General features: G+C 50.2%; 1 protein-coding gene across 1 annotated transcript in view; it reads left to right on the forward strand.

The window, feature by feature from the left end:
* GRAP2 (GRB2 related adaptor protein 2) overlaps positions 1–11,355 on the forward strand; it is a 63,408-nt gene extending 52,053 nt beyond the window's left edge. Inside the window, exons 4-8 of the mRNA XM_077757918.1 lie at positions 2,090–2,209; positions 5,667–5,835; positions 8,152–8,337; positions 9,413–9,535; positions 10,362–11,355. Of these exons, the coding sequence (XP_077614044.1) occupies positions 2,090–2,209; positions 5,667–5,835; positions 8,152–8,337; positions 9,413–9,535; positions 10,362–10,541 (778 nt within the window). The 3' untranslated portion in view covers positions 10,542–11,355. The remainder of the gene's footprint in view (positions 1–2,089; positions 2,210–5,666; positions 5,836–8,151; positions 8,338–9,412; positions 9,536–10,361) is intronic.
* Positions 11,356–18,197: the final 6,842 nt, after the last annotated feature.

The raw sequence follows: 18,197 nt of genomic DNA on the forward strand, positions 1-18,197 counted from the left end.
GAGGTCATCCCCGTCTGCAAAGCTGCTGCACTTGCTCCCATCTTACCAAAAAAGAAACAAAAACAAAAACAAAAACTTCTTGATCCCATGTCCCCGTCCAGCTTCTTCAAAAGAATTGTGTGCGCTCTCATCTCTAACTTCTCTCCCCCCATGGAAACCTTTTTGCCAAGGTCACAGTGAATGACGGGGTCTGCTGGCGGGTCCCATTGTCTAGTATGATAGAATATAAACTCCATGGCAGCAAACGTTCTTGTTCACCTTGCTCACGACTGTATCCTGAGTGCCCAGAAGAAGGTCAGCACCTAGTAGATATTTGATAAAAACTGTTGAATGAGCAAATGAATAGCTCTGGAACGATGCGTCATAACATAACCCGAACCACTCGCTTAACATGTGGACGTTTTTGCAAGTCTTGAAGTCACGTGTCAAACTCCAATCAGAGGATTAGTGTTTATTTTTTTTTAATTTTTTTAATGTTTTATTTATTTCTGAGAGAGAGACAGCATGAGCAAGGGAGGGTCAGAGAGAGAGGGAGACACAGAATTGGAAGCAGGCTCCAAGCTGTGAGCTGTCAGCACAGAGCCCAAAACAGGGCTCAAATTCATGAACTGTGGGTCATTATTTCTCCTCTTTCACTAATGACTTTCTTTTAATAATTTTTTTTAATATTCTATTTTTTTTTTGAGAGAGAGAGACAGACAGCTTGAGCTGGAGAGGGTCAGAGAGACAGGGAGGCACAGAATCGGAAGCAGGCTCCAGGCTCTGAGCTAGCTGTCAGCACAGAGCCCCAAGCGGGGCTTGAATCCACAAACCGCGAGATTATGACCTGAGCCGAAGTCGGATGCTTAACTGACCCAGGAGCCCCATAGTGTGTACTTTCTAAACAATCTCCTAACTGTTGGCTGCCTCTTCCAAAATATTTCCTTTGAGGGATGGCTATGTGGAGCGTGGCCCGGCCCCTTTGCCCGGCCTCATTACATGTCCTGCACAAGGCCAAAGCTGTGGTGTGCGGTCCCTCGTTCAGCCCCGTAGCAGAGCATGGCTGATACTCTGGCAGGATGTCTAGGCAGATGACCGCCAGAAACCCTCTGTTCCAGCCCCCCAGAGCCCAAAGAACCTTCCCCTGCAGTACCAGGTCTGGAATAAGGAGTCCAGTTTCCTAAATTCCAGAGAGCATAGGGAATCGCTCACAAAGGAATCCACAGCCTGTTGGCCATTCACCTTACGGGCACACACATACCAGCCCCCAGGGGCAGCCATAGAGCAGCCACCTTGAGGAAACGGGACCCGTCCCACTCAGGGCCGCTGAGGGATTGCAAACACTCATTTTGCTCTTCTGTGGTTGAGAGGTTTCTGGCCTCCTGCCCTGAGGCTGCAGCCACTGCTTGCCTTGCCTCCGTGGCAGCTCCTGGCCTTCTTCACACGTGCTCTGCCACCTGCCGCGACACGTCCAGAGGCTGCCTGCCACCCTGACTGTTCCCCTGAAAGAGGAGTTTCTCCCCTGTTTCTTCTTTTCCCCTGTAAAGATTGTTTTCCTGGATTTGGAGGTGGGCCCCGGAGCTGGCTGTGTAGACACTGCTCTCTGGCTGCTGCTAGCCTTGCTCCACGCCACCCGGATCACAGGGGCCCCTGGGCTCTGAGCCTGGACTCAAGCCCACAGCTTCCCAGCTTCCCAGCTCCGCGCCCCCCACCGCCACCCCCCAGAGTCTGAAGGGGCTTCTGTCTTCCTGGCTCATCATCTGTCCCTGCAGCTCTCTCACATAGCTGCCAGCAGGCGGCCGCTTCCCGCAGTGAGTCACTCCCACACTGTCCCATTTTGGTGCAGTGGCACATTTCCATGATTCAGGTTTTCCCAGCGCGAGAGAGGGAAGGAACAAAGGGAGTGCGTCAGGGGGACACTCCCTTGCCTCGCCTGAAAACCGCCTAGAGCATGTGTTTGGTTTCAGAGGCCCCGGCCCCCCTTTGGCCTCTTTCTGCTCTCCACTGGCCAGAGTCCCCGGCCTCTGTCCCTTTGGGTCATCTCTTCTCCCCTTCCCCACCAGTATTCTGGCACCTCACCACGCTCCTCTGGTTTTATCTCATCTAATAGATGGTTTCACGAAGGCCTCTCGCGACACCAGGCAGAGAACTTACTGATGGGCAAGGAGGTTGGTTTCTTCATCATCCGGGCCAGCCAGAGCTCCCCGGGGGACTTCTCCATCTCCGTCAGGTACTGGCCACTCCCAACCCAGACTGCTAAGGCCGCGCGTGAGGTGAACCCTTGAACGTGACTTATTGCTCAGGAGTATGGTGGCCAAGCGGCCCAGGCATCTTATCAGCTGGGCTGCCATTCATTTCCTTCCCGTGACACAGATATATAACTCTTCAATATGCTGGTTTGTGGCCAAATTATGTATATGTCCGTCTGCTTCCCCTTGCAGCCTAAGTGCTTCTAGAAGGACAGGGTTTTACTCTATTTCATCTTTGTGCCTTTAACAGTGCCTTGTACCCAGTAGGTGTTTGATGAGTATTTATGCAAGGAAGTGGGGCAGAAGGAAGGGAGAATTCCCAGTTGTCCACATCTGTCTTGAGGTTTGAATCTGAACCCTTTCTCTAACTACTGATATACGTCTGAAGAAGGCCCCGAGGACAATTAAAATCCCAAGCCATTGCTGTAGGGGACACAGGTAGTTGTACGTGGTTGCACAAAAAGAAAGGCTACCACAACACACTGTAAAGCAGCAAACGGACCGCAGCAGATGGGAGCCGAGGAGACCTGGGGTGAGGGACCGTAGCAGCAAAATTTCGCTCATGTGCAGCGCCTGGGAGGAAGTGAGTCAGTCCAGGCATAAACATGACACAGCTCCACACTCAGAAACCCGAAGTCTGAGCACACGGCATGTGGTCAGCCTGTCTGGAATCGCAAGTCCCATATCAGGCGTGGTGGCTGCATGTGAAAGTGCACAAATGAATGCTGATTTCCACACGAGGAGATGTGTGTGGTGGGACTGGCTGTCAAGTTCATTGACAGGAAATGTTGGTCCAGATTCTTCAATACACTTTGAAAGGCACACAGCATTAGTGCTTTACGTGCATGAATCCAACCTCGGGTAAGGAACACAGGCCACTTTACCATTTAGGAAGAATGGATATTTTAAGGAATAGGTAGGAAGGACTTACAGATAATGGGTCAACCATTTATATGCACATATGCCTCCAAAGTGCTCAAAAATAGATTGGTCTCATTAGCTTTACCCTTGCAATCTTGTTTAAACTCTTAATTTTCCCTAACTGAAACGTTTTGGGTTGGGTTTTTTTTTTTTTTTCTTCACAGCTTAGGCAGTAGTAAATTTTAGCTCAGGCCTACACTGATGTATCACAAATTCTAAATTTGTCAGGTCTTAATGCAATTTTGCTCTATTGATAAATCCTACAATCAGACCTCTTTCTTAAGGTTTAAATCTGAACCTTGATTACAGACTGGACCAGGTGAATGGTTACCTTGAAGGGCATCTCTTGGTGCCTTTGGTTTGCATGAAGTGGACTCTAGCTTTTCAGCTAGAAATTAAGGCTTATATTTCCTCCATTAAGGTGAATTCTCCAAAAAGGTCAGCCTTGACTTCTGCCATTGCAGCTCCTTGTGAATATCACCATTGCAGCTCCTTGTGACTATCACCATAATCATGATTACATCTTCTGCAGAAATGTAGCATAATATATTCCAAAGCAAATCATTTTTATTTATTCATACATCTGCTTTCTGTCATGCAAAGATAGTTAAGAGCTAATTGTAGTTCTATCACTTAGCATTTGTTAAGGGTCTGAAAACACTTTAGGCTTTGGAGTCCGGAGCCCTGAGTTACACCCTTTTCTCTGCCCCTCTTGGAACTTGGCACATTGGTGCAGCCACTCCCTTCTCCATGGGCGCACGTGACCAGCGGCCTGACATCCAATCCTCTCAGCTCATGAGAGAGAAAGGGTTAAAGCTTCTCTCTCTGTTTCTTTGCCTAAGAGGTGGTGGATGAATAATTATATCACAAGAATATTTCCTCCTCCACACACAGATGTGAGGAGTAATGACTAGGAATTAAGCCATGTGTTATTAGAGTGAAGAAAGCATCTGTTAGGGGCCACCTCCCAGGGGAAGGCCATGCAGTGATTGCAAAGTCAGTTCCCACCCCAGGGTAGTCCAGCAGAGGTCACTGCATGGGTTCACCTGGCTATGAGCAGAGCCCAGCACGTACGATGAGACTGAAGACCAGTCAAAATTCCTGTCCCCTCTGAACACGGACCACGGATTCCATCTTTAAGAAACCTGAACTAACCTTTAGAGGTATCTTTACTCTCCGACTGTCTTTAAATTCGTGACCTTTCTGTTGGATCAGGTAATTCCTATCACTAGTATATTTTTAGACATAAACGTGTATCTGCTTGACAAATAAACTTGACACCCAAAAGAGAAGGCCTTGGTGATGGAGGAAGACTGAGAAATTGAGCTATGACTAACTGAGCTTTTAGCAAAGGCCAAGCTCCCCCTTTCCAGATGAATAAAATCCAATTTCTCCAATCCTGGTGCAAATATTTCCCATCACTGTGATTCCAGCTGGTGCCAAAAAGTGCCTATCTAAAAGAAGTCAGCATGTGTGCGTGGTGAGACAGGCCCGATTCACTAGGCTGGAATCAATCAGAGAGCGAGGTTCTTGCCTCGGCTCTGCCACTCCCTCACGGTGGCCTTGGCTGAGCCCCGCTATCTCTCTGGGCCTCAGTGTCCCCCCTCATCTGTAACATGGACACAAGGCTAAACAATCTCACAGGTCCTTCCCAATGAAAACACTGCATGGCTATATAACTTTTCTCCCCTAAAAGTTCAAAATCTTTTGTAGCCTTATTTATGCAACACATAAACCAAGACCAGGAGATCTATAGAGAACCGATTGTGACCAATTTCTCAAGGTGGTCTCTTACTGTCCAGAGCTAGTTTATGGGCGACCTGGTCCAAAGTATTTCTGATAATGGAAAGGTAACAAGGGTGAAAAACTCCTCCCTCCGAGTCTTGTCAGAGCTCTTAGCTTAGTACAGGGCTCAGGGATTGCCATGTTTCAAACAAACATTGTAAAGAGCCCTTAACCTTGTAGTCATTAAAGCACTTGGCACATTTTTTTCTTTCCTTGTTTATTTAAAGAAATTTTTTTTAATGTTTATTTATTTTTGAGAGAGAGCGAGAGAGAGCGAGCACAGGCTGGGGAAGGGCAGGGGGCAAGGGTGAAGGAGAGGATCCAAAGCAGGCTCCAGGCTCTGTGCTGACAGCAGAGATCCCAATGTGGGGCTCAAACCCACAAACCGTGAGATCATGGCCTGAGTCAGACACTTAACCAGCTTAACCACTGAGCCACCCAGGCGCCCCTGAAACTTTTTCTTCTCATGAAAGGTCGGCTCCGGCGTCTGAAGATAGATTATCTTCTGCTGATGTAAAAATCCCTTCTAATACAGCCTGTGTCCTGGGCGGTCCCTCCCACAAATCCCCCCTTAGAACTTGCCTGGGCCAGCCCCACCTGCCGCTGGATGGGCAGGCACTTGCGTTTCCCTTTCCTGCCCAACCAGAACTCCAACACCCTGGCTGTAGTCAGCCTTGGGGGGTGGGGACATAGTCGTGATGTAATGTACAGTGTGGCTTCTCCTTGATCTAGGCATGAGGACGATGTTCAGCACTTCAAGGTCATGAGAGACAACAAGGGTAATTACTTCCTGTGGACAGAGAAGTTTCCATCTCTAAATAAGCTGGTGGAGTACTACAGGACGACCTCCATCTCCAAACAGAAGCAGATCTTTCTGAGGGATAGAACCCGAGAGGATCAGGTACACCTCGGGCCCCGATCAGCCCAAGTCTGGAGATTTTAGGCAGCGGGAGTTCTATGTGACCTGTCAAGACAGTGCATTTGATGGGCATGGCCTCTGAGTATTCTGGAAGACAGAATAATTCCAAGGTCAGATCTCAGTTAAATCTCATCTTAACACTTCCTAGCCATGTGACTTGGGAAAGTTGTCCAATCCTCAGTGTCCTGATCCATAAAACCAGAATGATGGTGACACTTAGCTCATAGAATGGTTGTAAAGGTTGGAGAAGATAATGTATCCCCTTCCTTACATCGCTCCAAACAATGCTACAAACACTTAGCGAACATCAGCTCTTAACGGTAAATGCTTAATTTTGTTATTATAAATATTGCTACTTCACAGCTTTCAGCCTAGCTTAGGAGTTGCTCAAAGATGAAGGCCAGGAGGCCACACACAGGGATGCTGGAGGACAGCTTGGAGTCTAGGACTAAGGCGGTGGGTAGAGCTTTGTCCCAGAAAGGAGGGTGGGGGTGTTGGAGGAAAAAAAAAAAAAAACTGGACCTGGAATCCTTGCTCTTGGAACGTTATGGAATATAAAATATTTTTAATAACTTATTTTTTAAGCTGTATTTATTTATTTTGAGAGAGAGAGAGAGCAGGGTAGGGGCAGAGAGAGAGGGAGAGAGAGAATCCCAAGCAGGCTCGGTGCTGTCAGTGCAGAGCCTAGTGCTGTCAGCACATGATCACAAACTGTGTGATCATGACTTGAGCTGAGATCAAGAGTTGGATGCTTAACCAACGGAGCCACCCAGGCGCCCATAGAGTATTAGTTTAATAGAAAATGCATCAGACAAATCTAGCTTTAAATCCTGATTTTATCATTAACTATCCTTGTTACCTAGCCAAGTTAAAAAACCTTTCTGAGTATCAGATTTCTCATCTGTAGAATGGAGAGAAAAGAACACGTCCCTCACTGGGCTGTCATGAGGATTAAATGAGATAATATAGTGATAGCACTTGCCATAGGATCTGGACAATAGTGCAAGCGCCAGGGAAACGTTAAGTTGCCTCCTGTAGGTAAATTCACACACACACACACACACACACACACACACACACACTACAAAATATCTTTCAAAGGAAACGACACGGTTATAGGAAAGAGATGGGTATTACAGAAAGAAGCATTCTCTAGAATAGTTGAAACCGTTGAAATCCCAGAAAACAAGTTACCTGAAAAGGCAATGAGACTTTCAAAGCAACACGTGCCCCAGGGAAGCTGAGAAAACCGTTTCAGGTAATTGGTTAACTGTAAGCTTGAGACGTGACAGTTCTAGGGAAAAAAAGGTGTTCCCAGCAAGTGCCCATAAAAGTTCAGAAAGAAAAACAAAGGTTAACTAAGACCTTGCGAATTATTTTAATCAAGAAACAGACAGAGGTATTAATTTACTAGGATGTGCATGCAGAGCTAAAAGAGTTAGCATAAAAGTGCATTCAACTGGATTAAGCGAGTCCATATCTGTAAGGCACTTAGAACAGCGCCAGGGAGGCTCAGTCGGTTGAGCATCCGACTCATAATTTCAGCTCAGGTCATGAGGCCAGCGTCCGGGGCCTGCCTGGGATTCTTTCTCTCCCTCCCTCTCCGCCCCTCCCTCTGCTCACTCGTGGGCACTCTTTCTCTCCAAACAAATAAATAAAGCTTTTTAAAAATTGAAATAAATAAATAAAGCGCTTAGAATAGTGTCTTGCATACAGGAAGCCGAGGGCCCTATGTAATTGCTAAATGAAAATAACAAGAAAGGACCTCCCAGTCGCAAGGCTATGGCGGCACTAAGCAGACAGCCTTGCTCCTTCCCAGCAGCCCCAGCGGCGGGCCTGGTTTCCATGGTGCTGCAAGAGGGCTGCTCTTCGGGTCCCTACGACCAGGCTACACATGACAGTTCAAAATCACGCAACGTCAATAGCAGAGCTTATGGGGAGAGCAGGCTGTCCCGCGGCGCGGCAACATGCAATAAGCAGGGGTGGCACCGCGTCCGTGAAATAGAATATTTACACAGAGGAAAACAAGCCTTTAGGAAGGCACCGGCTGGGTAGCACGTGGCAGGAGAACCAAAGGCCTGAAAGCCCCACCGTGGGAGAATCTGAGACTGTGGAGGCCGCTTTTGAAACTGCGAGGGCCCCCGCGTCGCCACGGTTGTCCTTAGGCTGCCCGCACGCCACCCCCTGTTTCTCGGATCTGTCTCTCCAGCAAAGTCTGGAAGCAGCTGCCAGAAGCCTGGGGTGGGGCCGGGAGTTCGGGGAGGAGGATGCAACCGCGTCACCTTCATGCTCTCCCAGGGTCACCGGGGCAACAGCCTGGACCGGAGGCCCCAGGGAGGCCCGCACCTCAGCGGGGCTGTGGGGGAAGAAATCCGGCCCTCGATGAACCGGAAGCTGTCGGATCATCCAGCGACCCCGCCCTCGCAGTACCCCCCTGCACCGCCCCAGCAGCAGCGCCATCTACAGCACCCCCACTTCTATCAGGTACCTCAAAAGAACGCCGCCGTGGGCACCGTGAGGTAGGGAAGGGGAAGGCTCGGGCCGCCCAGCGCCAGAGAGCGCCGTCCGGGCTTGGGGGTCTGCGGTGGTCCCGGGAGGGTGGGCCGCGGAGGGCAGAGCGAGGCCCAGCCCCGTCAGGGCTCACGCAGTTCGTAAAGAGGATCCGGGACCTCCCAGATGGCAGCAGTATGATAATGTGGTATAGGAACTGCTCTTGGCAAAGAAGTCTCTGCGAATTCGTTGGCTCCCTGCGGGAAAACACACACACACACACACACACACACACACACACACACNTTTATTTATTTATTTATTTCTTTATCCCCTGCCTTGTTCCAAATGGGATTTGGCGCCGCTTACCGAGGCGGACAATACAGCCAGATAACACATCCCTAGAGTCCTCAGGAGGGCACACAAAGCCCTTTGTGAGCTGTTTCCTCAGCCTCAGTTCCAGAGCCTCTCCCTAAGCCTCTCCCCACCCTCACCGCCTCCCCATTCCCAGAGCAAACACGCATTCCAGCAACACTGCACTATCTTTAGTTACCGGAATGGTCTNNNNGGGGGGGGGGGGGGGCTTTTTGGTATGATGTTTCCTTGGCCTAAAATGCCCTTTCCTGGCTGATCTTTCTTCTCCTCGAAGCTGGAGTTCGACGTATCACCTCCTCTAGGAAGGCTTCCCTGATTTCCCTGGCAGACTTAGACATTCTCTCGGGTCATGTTATCACTTAAATGTGTATGGTTCCCCCTCTAAACTGACCCTCCATGAAGACAAGGACCTTTTCTTTCCAGCTACAAATCCCCAGTGATCAGGACAGCACTAGACAGGCGGGCAGGTGCCTGATAAATACTCTTTGACTGAATGAATGAGATCTGGCATGGTCTTCACAGCGGAAGGCCCCTTTGCCATCCTTCCCGCTCGCCCCATCAGCTGGGGCTTATTGTCATCTGCAGCAAGTATTCTCGGAACGCTGGCTGTGTCCATGGCACCCGAGCGAGGCGCTGGGCAGCCCGGAGAGGGACGTGGTGCGGTGACCGGGTCCCCCCTTCCCTGTGTTTGTAGGATCGCCGGGGAGGCAGCCTTGACATAAACGACGGGCACTGTGGCGTGGGCGTGGCCAGCGAAATGAACGCCGCCCTCATGCACCGGAGACACACAGACCCAGTGCAGCTCCAAGCGGCCGGGGTACGTGAACCTGCCCTCGCTGGGCTCCGTGAAGGCGGCAAGAGGGGCACCTCGGGAACCGGTCGGTCCTCCGGGAGAGAGAGGCACCCCGCTGGGAGCTCAGGATGGAGGCACTGGGAACCCAGGAAGGGAGGGCGGGCGGGAGTTCCCGGGCAGAGGCGGTCCTGGCCTGGTGTTCTGTCCGGCCGCAGGGCGTTGCCGTGTCCTGGCTCCGGCTAGGAGCCTCTAGCGGAGGGAGACCTGTCGCCTTTTTTTTTTTTAATGTTTTATTTATTTCTAGGAGAGAGAGAGAGAGAGAGAGAGAGCGTGAGCAGGCGAGGGTCAGAGAGAGAGGGAGACACAGACTCTGAAACAGGCTCCAGGCTCCGAGCTGGCTGTCAGCACAGAGCCCGACGCGGGGCTCGAACCCACGAACCGCGAGATCATGACCTAAGCGAAAGTCGGACGCTTAACCGACTAAGGCACCCAGGCGCCCCGACCTGTCGCCTTTTTGATTGCCATCCGCCTGCGTCGGTTGCGCTAGCACCGCGGGCTGTCCGTTTGGGCACGCTGCCATCCTTTCTGTCCCCCGAAGGGAAGAAAAAGACCACCTATGATGCAGGGAGAGTAGTTGTCGAGGATGCTCTCGGGGCCTCGGAAAGTAACGTCTCCGTGGGGGGAAGTCCGGGGTCTCGGCGTCCGGAGAACGCTGCCGCGCTTGGGACGTCCCCCGGGAGCCGCGAGGCAGCCTTCGGGGAAGGACGCTGTCTCGGCACAGAACCCCCTCCCTGTGACCAGGCCCGGCCGCCCTGGCTCAGCGGGCCCCCCTCTGTGCTTCCCCCCACAGCGAGTGCGGTGGGCCCGGGCGCTGTACGACTTCGAGGCCCTGGAGGATGACGAGCTGGGCTTCCGCTGCGGAGAGGTGGTGGAGGTCCTGGACAGCTCGAACCCGGCCTGGTGGACCGGCCGCCTGCACAACAAGCTAGGCCTCTTCCCCGCCAACTACGTGGCCCCCATGATGCGATGAGGCCCTTCGGCTGGGCCCGGGGACCTTGGTCTGGAGCGGCCTGCAGGAGAGGGGGGCAGGGAAGAAAAGCCGGAACTACACCTCCGTACGTGTATGTGCGTGTCCGCACGCGCACGCGCCCGTGTGTACATGCGTTTGGTAACAGTAATTTATTGGCGATTCAGTTGATTCATTAGTCGGTATGAAAGGAAGTCAGGTGGAGAATTATACTCATACTTCTATTTCTGCTCTCCCCTCGGCCGTGTGGAAGGCAGGGGGAAAGTTGGGGTGTTGGGGGGGAGGTAGGGACGTGACCCCGAAATTCTTCCTGTGGTTAAGACGGCCCCGCTTCCTCCTGGTCCTGGGAATTTTCACGGAGCAGAGGGGCGTTGGACGCACAACAGGTGCAGCCGGCCCCGGGGGGCACGGGGCAGCTTACCTCCGAGCCCCGCACCCCTTGAGGTTTTGCGGGCAGCGCCCCTCGTCTTCCGCAAGGGTGGGCACTGCTGGGTTGAGACCAGAGGAGCAGCCACACGGGACTGGAGCAGCGGGTGCCTGGAGGCCTGGGCGAGGCTGGCCTCCAGCTCCGAGTTCGGCGGCGGAGACCTTGGCCTCCTCCCTCGCGGGAGCGCCAGTTCCCTTCGGCTGCGGAGACACAGACACCGCGAGGAGCCCAGCGCCGGCACGTGGAGGGATTGGCACAAATCCGCAGTGGCCTACTTGGGGGTCCCCTATGTTTTCCCGGACGCCAAGAAAGCAGCATCTGACATTCTGTAAAGTGCTCGGAGAAGCCCTGGCTGAGAATGCGGGGTGTTAAAGCCTTTGTTTCATGGCCCCCAGGGTGTCTCTTCCTGTCTCTTATTCGTTTTCCTGTGTCTTGAGGACGCTTTGCCCAGTGGCAGAGAGGGGGGCCCACTCCACGAAAGCATTGACTAGCAATGTTGATGGGGAGGGGGTGGAGCCGGCCTTGACAGGAGCTTTCTGTTGGATCTGGCTGTAGGGTCATCGCTGGCATCCCCCACCCCCACCTCCACCCAAGAGCTGCACCTGGGAAGAGGGACCCCACTGCCACCCTCTCTCCTGCCACCTCAAAATAGAATTGTGTTTCTTTGGGCTCAGCCGGGGGTGTGGAGCACAGACCCGCATGCCTGGGGAGGATGGACACTGGAGAAGGAAACAAGTGTTTTGGTGGAGGCTGGGAGCAAACCCATCTGCACCCAGAGCCCTGAGGGTGTGTGTGTGTATGATTGAGGCCCGAGTGAAAGGGTGGGGTGCACGTGTTGGTGAGGGAGAATGATGGGGGGGTGAGGTGTGCCTGCTCCTTTGTCTTCTTCCCCAGCCCTTCTTGCTCTAAGGAGTGATGGGGGCAGCCATTATTGAGAGTGAAAGGAGGAGAAGAAAGAGTTTCTGGCTTAGAAGCAACTGTCAGGGTAATGTAGGCTGTGTCCCTTTGACTCTGAATTCTATGATTCTGTGGTCCCTGTGTTGCCTTTAGAAAAAAAAAAAAAAAAGGGAAAAAGAAGGCACTCCGTGGCGAGTCTTGGGAAGGAAGAGAAAATAGAGAGGCAGGGGGGGTCAAGTGACAGTAAGGAGCATCTGGCTCGCAGCCTTTAGAAATCAAAGCACAGAAAGGGACAGGTAGCGGAGATGTTTCAAAAGATCAAGGAGCATCGTGAGAGACACAAAGGGAGGCAAAGGGTGCAAGATGGTAAGTGGGACAGGCGAGGAAGACTAGGGAGTACCAGTCAGCCAGCGACAAGGGAAGGGGGGGATGGAGCAGGTGGGGAAAGAGGAATTACAGCAGAGCCACGAGCGCCGTGGAAGGCAGGGCCCAAGACGCCACAGGAACAGAGAAGAACGAACAGGGAGAAAGAAAAGCAAGGCAGAGAAGACCTCAAAGCTATTTCGGTGCTAGGTAATGTGAACATGTTACAGTAAATAAAAGCCAAAAGTGATGTTTGATTTTACAGTATTTACAAACCATATGCTTTAAACAGCCCACAAACCTCATCCATTTGTCTGATTATGTGGGAGGACCAGCCCCAGTGAAGAGAGAGGGAGCTGATTTGGTTCTGGCCTGGATTTTGTGCCTGAAACGCTTCTCAAGAAAGCAGTGCTATGACCGGCGCTCTTGTTTTCCCCGTGTCCGTGTCACACACCTCTCCAGCGGGGGGCAGGGGTCACTGGCCCGGAGAGGCTGACCACGCAGTGCAGGCAGGGCTTCCGGAACCCCTGGAACCGGATGTTCCGCTTCACCCTGGCCCGAGTCTTTAATCGAGGTGCTCAAACATCCTGCACATCACGTGGCTTGATTCAGAAGGAAGCAAGCGTCATCGTAAAGCACCCACAGCGAGCTAGGGACCTGGCTAAGAGGACAAGGACCAAGCTGCGCACACTTGTGGGGACTGGGAAACAATGTCCATGGGCCTCTGGTGCTGCCTGGAGAAGCACCCGAGAAGCTGCCCTCTTCCTCACAGCTTTTCCCATCCACTCAGCACTCCTTCCAGCCCCAACACAACCAGGGAAACAACACCTTGTCTCTCTGACTTCGGCTGAAATGCTCTGCGTGACCTGGGGGCAGGGAACTTCCAGAGAAAGCCTAGTTCTTGCTGAACCAGTTCGATTTTCCGAAAGCCTTGCCGAGGCTCACTGCATGTCAAATACCTGGTACTTGCCACTGCCCACCCACTTTCAGATGGCCTGAGGGTGACCTAAGACAGTGCTTCTCAAAAGCAATGTGCCTGTGAGTTGCCCGGGGAGTGTGGAAAAGGGTGGATTCTCATTCCATCCTGTGTTTCTACCAAGCTCTGAAGTGATGTTACTCCACGGAGCACACTTTAAGTAGCAAGAGCAAAGACCTTGACAGTGAACTGAAAAGCTACACTAATCTAATTACATCCCTTTTCTCGGGATATTCAGGCACTTTTCTGTGTTGCTCACAAATAAGTCACGTTGAGCAGAGACAGGATTCAGAGCTGTCACTATGACGTCATTCATATTTGACAGCCCAGGTGACTTTTGTCAGCGTCTTCCTCTCTATCAAGAATCAAGCAACTTTAGGGTGAGAGGCATTCAGATGAAATACAAACAGGTAAGCAGAGGTTACAGAGGTTGTGAAACTTCCTTCTCAGGAAATCTTTGAACATAAAATGGACTGGCATCAGGTGTGGACCTGCTCAGAGGGAGGGGGATGGCCCATGTGACAGGGGCATGGTTAGATCTCACTCACCCAGAGCAGAACAGGTCACAGTGGGGACTGATCGGCATGGGCAAATACTTGCTGTTTTTGCCTTGTCTAAAGTTAGCACTTCAGGGGCACCTGGGTGGCTCAGTTGGTTGAGCGCCCAACTTCGGCTCAGGTCATGATCTTATGGTTCGTGGGTTCGAGCCTGGCGTTGGGCTCTGTGCTGACAGCTCAGAGCCTGGAGCCTGCTTCCGATTCTATGTCTCCCTCTCTCTGCCCCTCTCCTGCTTGCGTGCTGTCTCTCTCTCTCACTTTCTCTCTCTCTCTCTCTCTCAAAAATAAACATTAAAAAAATTCTTTTAATAAAATAAAAAATAAAGTTAACACTTCAGGCTGTGTAGACCAAAACAAGGTCACAGGTAAAACATATTGCCTCGATCCTTCTCAGGATCCTCCACGTGTCTCCAACACCATATCTGTGCCACCATCACCTCTCCCTTGGGCAACTGAATAAGCCTTGACACATCTCTCTGCATGCTCTCTCTTCCCAGTCCATTCACATGGATGCTGGAGCAACCTTTGTAAAACACAAGCATGATCACGTCACTCCCCTGTCAATGCACTTGGATTTGAATCCAAGTCCTGATAATGGCCCTGTGAAGTCTCGCACTGCCTCCCTCTCCAGCCTCCTCTGCACCCCTCCCCTTCTTGCTGCCATGCTCCACCCACTGGCCTTCTCTCCGTCCCCAGATGCCCAAAGATGGGTCCCCAAAACCTTCATACCTCTTGCTGCCTCTTCAGTTTAAATGTCACTTTCTCAAATTGTCCTTTCTTGACCTCTATCTGAAAGAACCCTTCCTACTGGATTATCTTGAGACTCCTGGTGCTTTTCTTGAATAGCACATATACCAGTCTGTTGGATATTAGACTATAAGCTCAGTGGGGCCAGGGACCATCTCTGTTTTGTTAATCACTATAGGCCCAGCATGTAGCACTATGCCTGGCACAGAGAAGGCTCAAGTTTTTTTGTTTAATTTTTTGTTTAAGTTAAATTTGTTTAATGAATGAGCAAGCAAAACCTGCCTCATGTCACCTATCATTCATTCTATAACCCAAAGGTCCTGGGCCTTATGGACCTGTAGGTGCAAACAAAGTGATATTAACATTGATGCCCAAGTTACAGTAGGTTTTAGCCACCTGCCCTCAAGATCTCCAGTTACTTCTCAGAGTCCAAGAGAGGGAGGCTGGTCTCTCTTCTGCGTTTAAGCACCAGTCAGCTAATGTCTCCTACTCTGGCCATGTTCCATTGTCCCTGAACAACTTCTGCGTCTCCAGCATCTTCCCTGATGCTGCCGACCTGCTGTGCATATGCCTGCTGATCAAACGGCCCAATCTTTCAGGAAACCAAATCTGCCCTGTAGTCCACGTGGCAAGGAGGTCGTGGAAGAGGAAGGGTGGAGAATGGCCTATACCTCGTTCTGAGTACCTCTTGTCCCTAGCCCCCAGAGAGGCACTTCCTAGGTCAAGGGAACCTCACATTTCTTTCCCTTCTCACCAGAGCGCTCTCTCCATCACGCAGGACAAAGGAAGCCAGCTTCCCCACCATCCCTCTTGTTTGCCTCTCTCCCTGTTGCCCCTTCCTCCTTCAGCTGAAAAGAAATGCTCTTGTACCTGTTTGTTTGTGCAATAGTATCACCTAGGATGCCAGGGGATACACACTTTGCTGTACAATCTGGGCTCAGCTCTAATTGACTTGTTAAATCAACAGCTATTTACCAAGCACTTTGTGGGCAGATGCAATCAGCCAGTGGGTCCTCCATATCGCTTCACTCTGCCCTCTGTCCACATCTGTGCCACAGTCACCACCTCATTTCAGTCCTCTCTTGCTTCTCTCTCCCAGGCAACTGCAATAGTTTCGGAGCCAGTCTCCCCACCTCTGGGCTGGCCCCTCTAATCCAGCCCACTGACTGCCAAAGAGAACTTATTAATATGCAAGGCTCATGACATCAGGTTCTGTTCAAAAGCCTCCAGAGGCTCCCATTAGCTTTCAGCCTAGAGTTTAAACTCCTCGGCTTGGCACTAATGACATTTTGTGATCTGACTGTTGTCTGTTCAGCTGCAACGCCCATCTTCCCCCAGAATGAGTCATGTTGTCTCAGAACTCTGACTTTTCCCATTCGGTTCCTTCTGCCTGGAATGCCTCTCCCCTGCCTTTTTTCTAGATCAGAGCTGTCCAATAGCACTTTCTGTGGTGGTGATGATGGAGAAGTTCTCTATCTGATCTGTCCAACGTGGCAGCCTCCAGACACTTGTGACCATTGAGTATTTGCAATGTGGCTGGTGTGAGTGAGTTAAATAGTAAGATGTGGCAAGTGGCTACCTTATTGGGCAGTATGGATCCAGACAAGTTCTACTCACTTTGAAATACTTAGCTCAGGGCTCAAGTTGCCCACTGGAAAGCCATCCCAACTTCATGGCTATTATAGACGTTCCTCCTTCATTTTCCTGTAGCATCCTTGTTCTGTTTCTAGCCCAATATGCAGAACTCTGTATTAAGGTCAGTGATTCATTGAGCCTGCCTCTCCCACTGGACTTAATTTTTTTTTTAATTTTTAAATGTTTTTATTTATTTTTGAGAAAGAGAGAGAGAGCATGAGCAGACAGAGAATCAGAAGACAGAATTCAAAGCAGGCTCCAGGCTTTGAGCTGTCAACACAGAGCCCGACACGGGGCTCAAACTCATGAACCACGAGACCATGACCTAAACTGAAGTCGGACACTTAACCAACTGAGCCCCACAGGTGCCCCTGAACATTTTTGAGTGCACAAACAGTTCACCCAATAAATGGTGGATGCAGGCATGCACTGGTGTACTGGTAAATGTTTAACAACTGCTTTCTGAAGGAAAGCCCTGATTTGTCGCATTTGCCAATTCTGTGGTGTAAATATTCCTGCCATGTGTCAAGAGAATGAGATGACAAGCCACAGAATGGGAAAAGATATTTACAAAAAACCTATCTGATAAATATCTGTTTCCAGGGGCACCTGGGTGGCTCGGTCAGATGAGCTTCCAACTTTTGGTCTCAGCTTAAGTCTTTATCTCAGGATTCTAAGTTTGGACCCCGTGGTAGGCTCCGCATTGGGCATGGAGCCTACTTTAAAAAAGAAAAAAGAAAAAAAGGAACTATGATCCAAAATAAACAAAGAATTCTTAAAACCCAACAATAAGAAAATGAACCATCCAAATGAAAAATGGGCAAAAGAGCTGAATAGACACCTCACTAAAGATCACAAGTAAGCACATGACAAGATTTTCAACATTATATTTCATTAAGGAAATGCAAATTAAAATGATGAGATGCAATTACACAGCTCTTAGAAAATCCTAGGTCAGGGGCACCTGAGTGGCTCAGTTGGTTAAGCGTCCAACTCTTGATACTGGCTCAGGTCATCATCTCATGGTAGTGAGATTGAGCCTTGTGTTGGGCTCTGTGCTGACAGCATGGAGCCTGCTTGGGATTCTCTCCCTCTCTCTCTCTGCCCCTCCCCTGCTTGTGCTCTCTCTGTATATATATCAAAATAAATAAGCATTTTTTAAAAATCCAGGGTCCAAAACACTGACAATGCTAATCGTTGGTAAGGATGTGGAGTAACAGGAATTCTTATTCACTGCTGGTGGGAATGCAAACTGGTACAGCCCCTTTGGAAGACAGTTTGGCAGTTTCTTACAAAACTAAACATAGTCTTAACATATGATCCAGCAATCATGCTCCTTGGTATTTACCCAAAGGAACTGAAAACATATGTTTACACAAAAACCTATACATGAATGTGTATGACTGTCTCATTCATAATTGCCAACACTTGGAAGCAACCAAGGTATCCTCCAGCAAGTGAATGGGTAACTAAGCTGTGGTACATCCAGACAATGGTCTGTTATTAAGCGCTAAAAAGAAATGAGCTGCCCAGCCATGAAAAGATATGTAGAAACCTTAAATGCCTATCACTAAGTCAAAGAAGCCAGCCTGTAAAGGCTACATACTGTATGATTCCAACTCTATGACATTCTAGAAACAGTAAAACTATCAAGGCGGTAAAAAAATCAGCAGTTGCCAAGGGTGAGGTGGGAGGGAGGAAAGAAGAGGAGGAACACAGAAGATTTTTAGAGCAGTGAAACTATTCCCTGTGATACTATAATGGTGGCCGTATGTCATTACCCATTTGTCAAAACCCATGGACTTCACACCACCAAAAATGAACCCTGAGGTAAACTATGGGCTTTGGGTGATAATGATGTGTCAATGTAGGTTCACCAGTTGTAACCAGGGTACCACTCAGGTGGGGGATATTGATACAGGGGGAGGCTGTGCATGTGTGGGAAGCATAAAGAAATTCTATCTTCTGCTCAATTTTGCCGTGAACCTAAAAGTAGTCTAAAAAAAAAATTAAGCCTATTAAAAAATAAAAAAGAACCTCCCACTATGGCTGATTTC

The sequence above is a fragment of the Crocuta crocuta genome, unplaced genomic scaffold (genome assembly GCF_008692635.1).
Source record: "Crocuta crocuta isolate KB4526 unplaced genomic scaffold, BGI_CrCroc_1.0 scaffold143, whole genome shotgun sequence".
Lineage (NCBI taxonomy): Eukaryota > Metazoa > Chordata > Mammalia > Carnivora > Hyaenidae > Crocuta > Crocuta crocuta.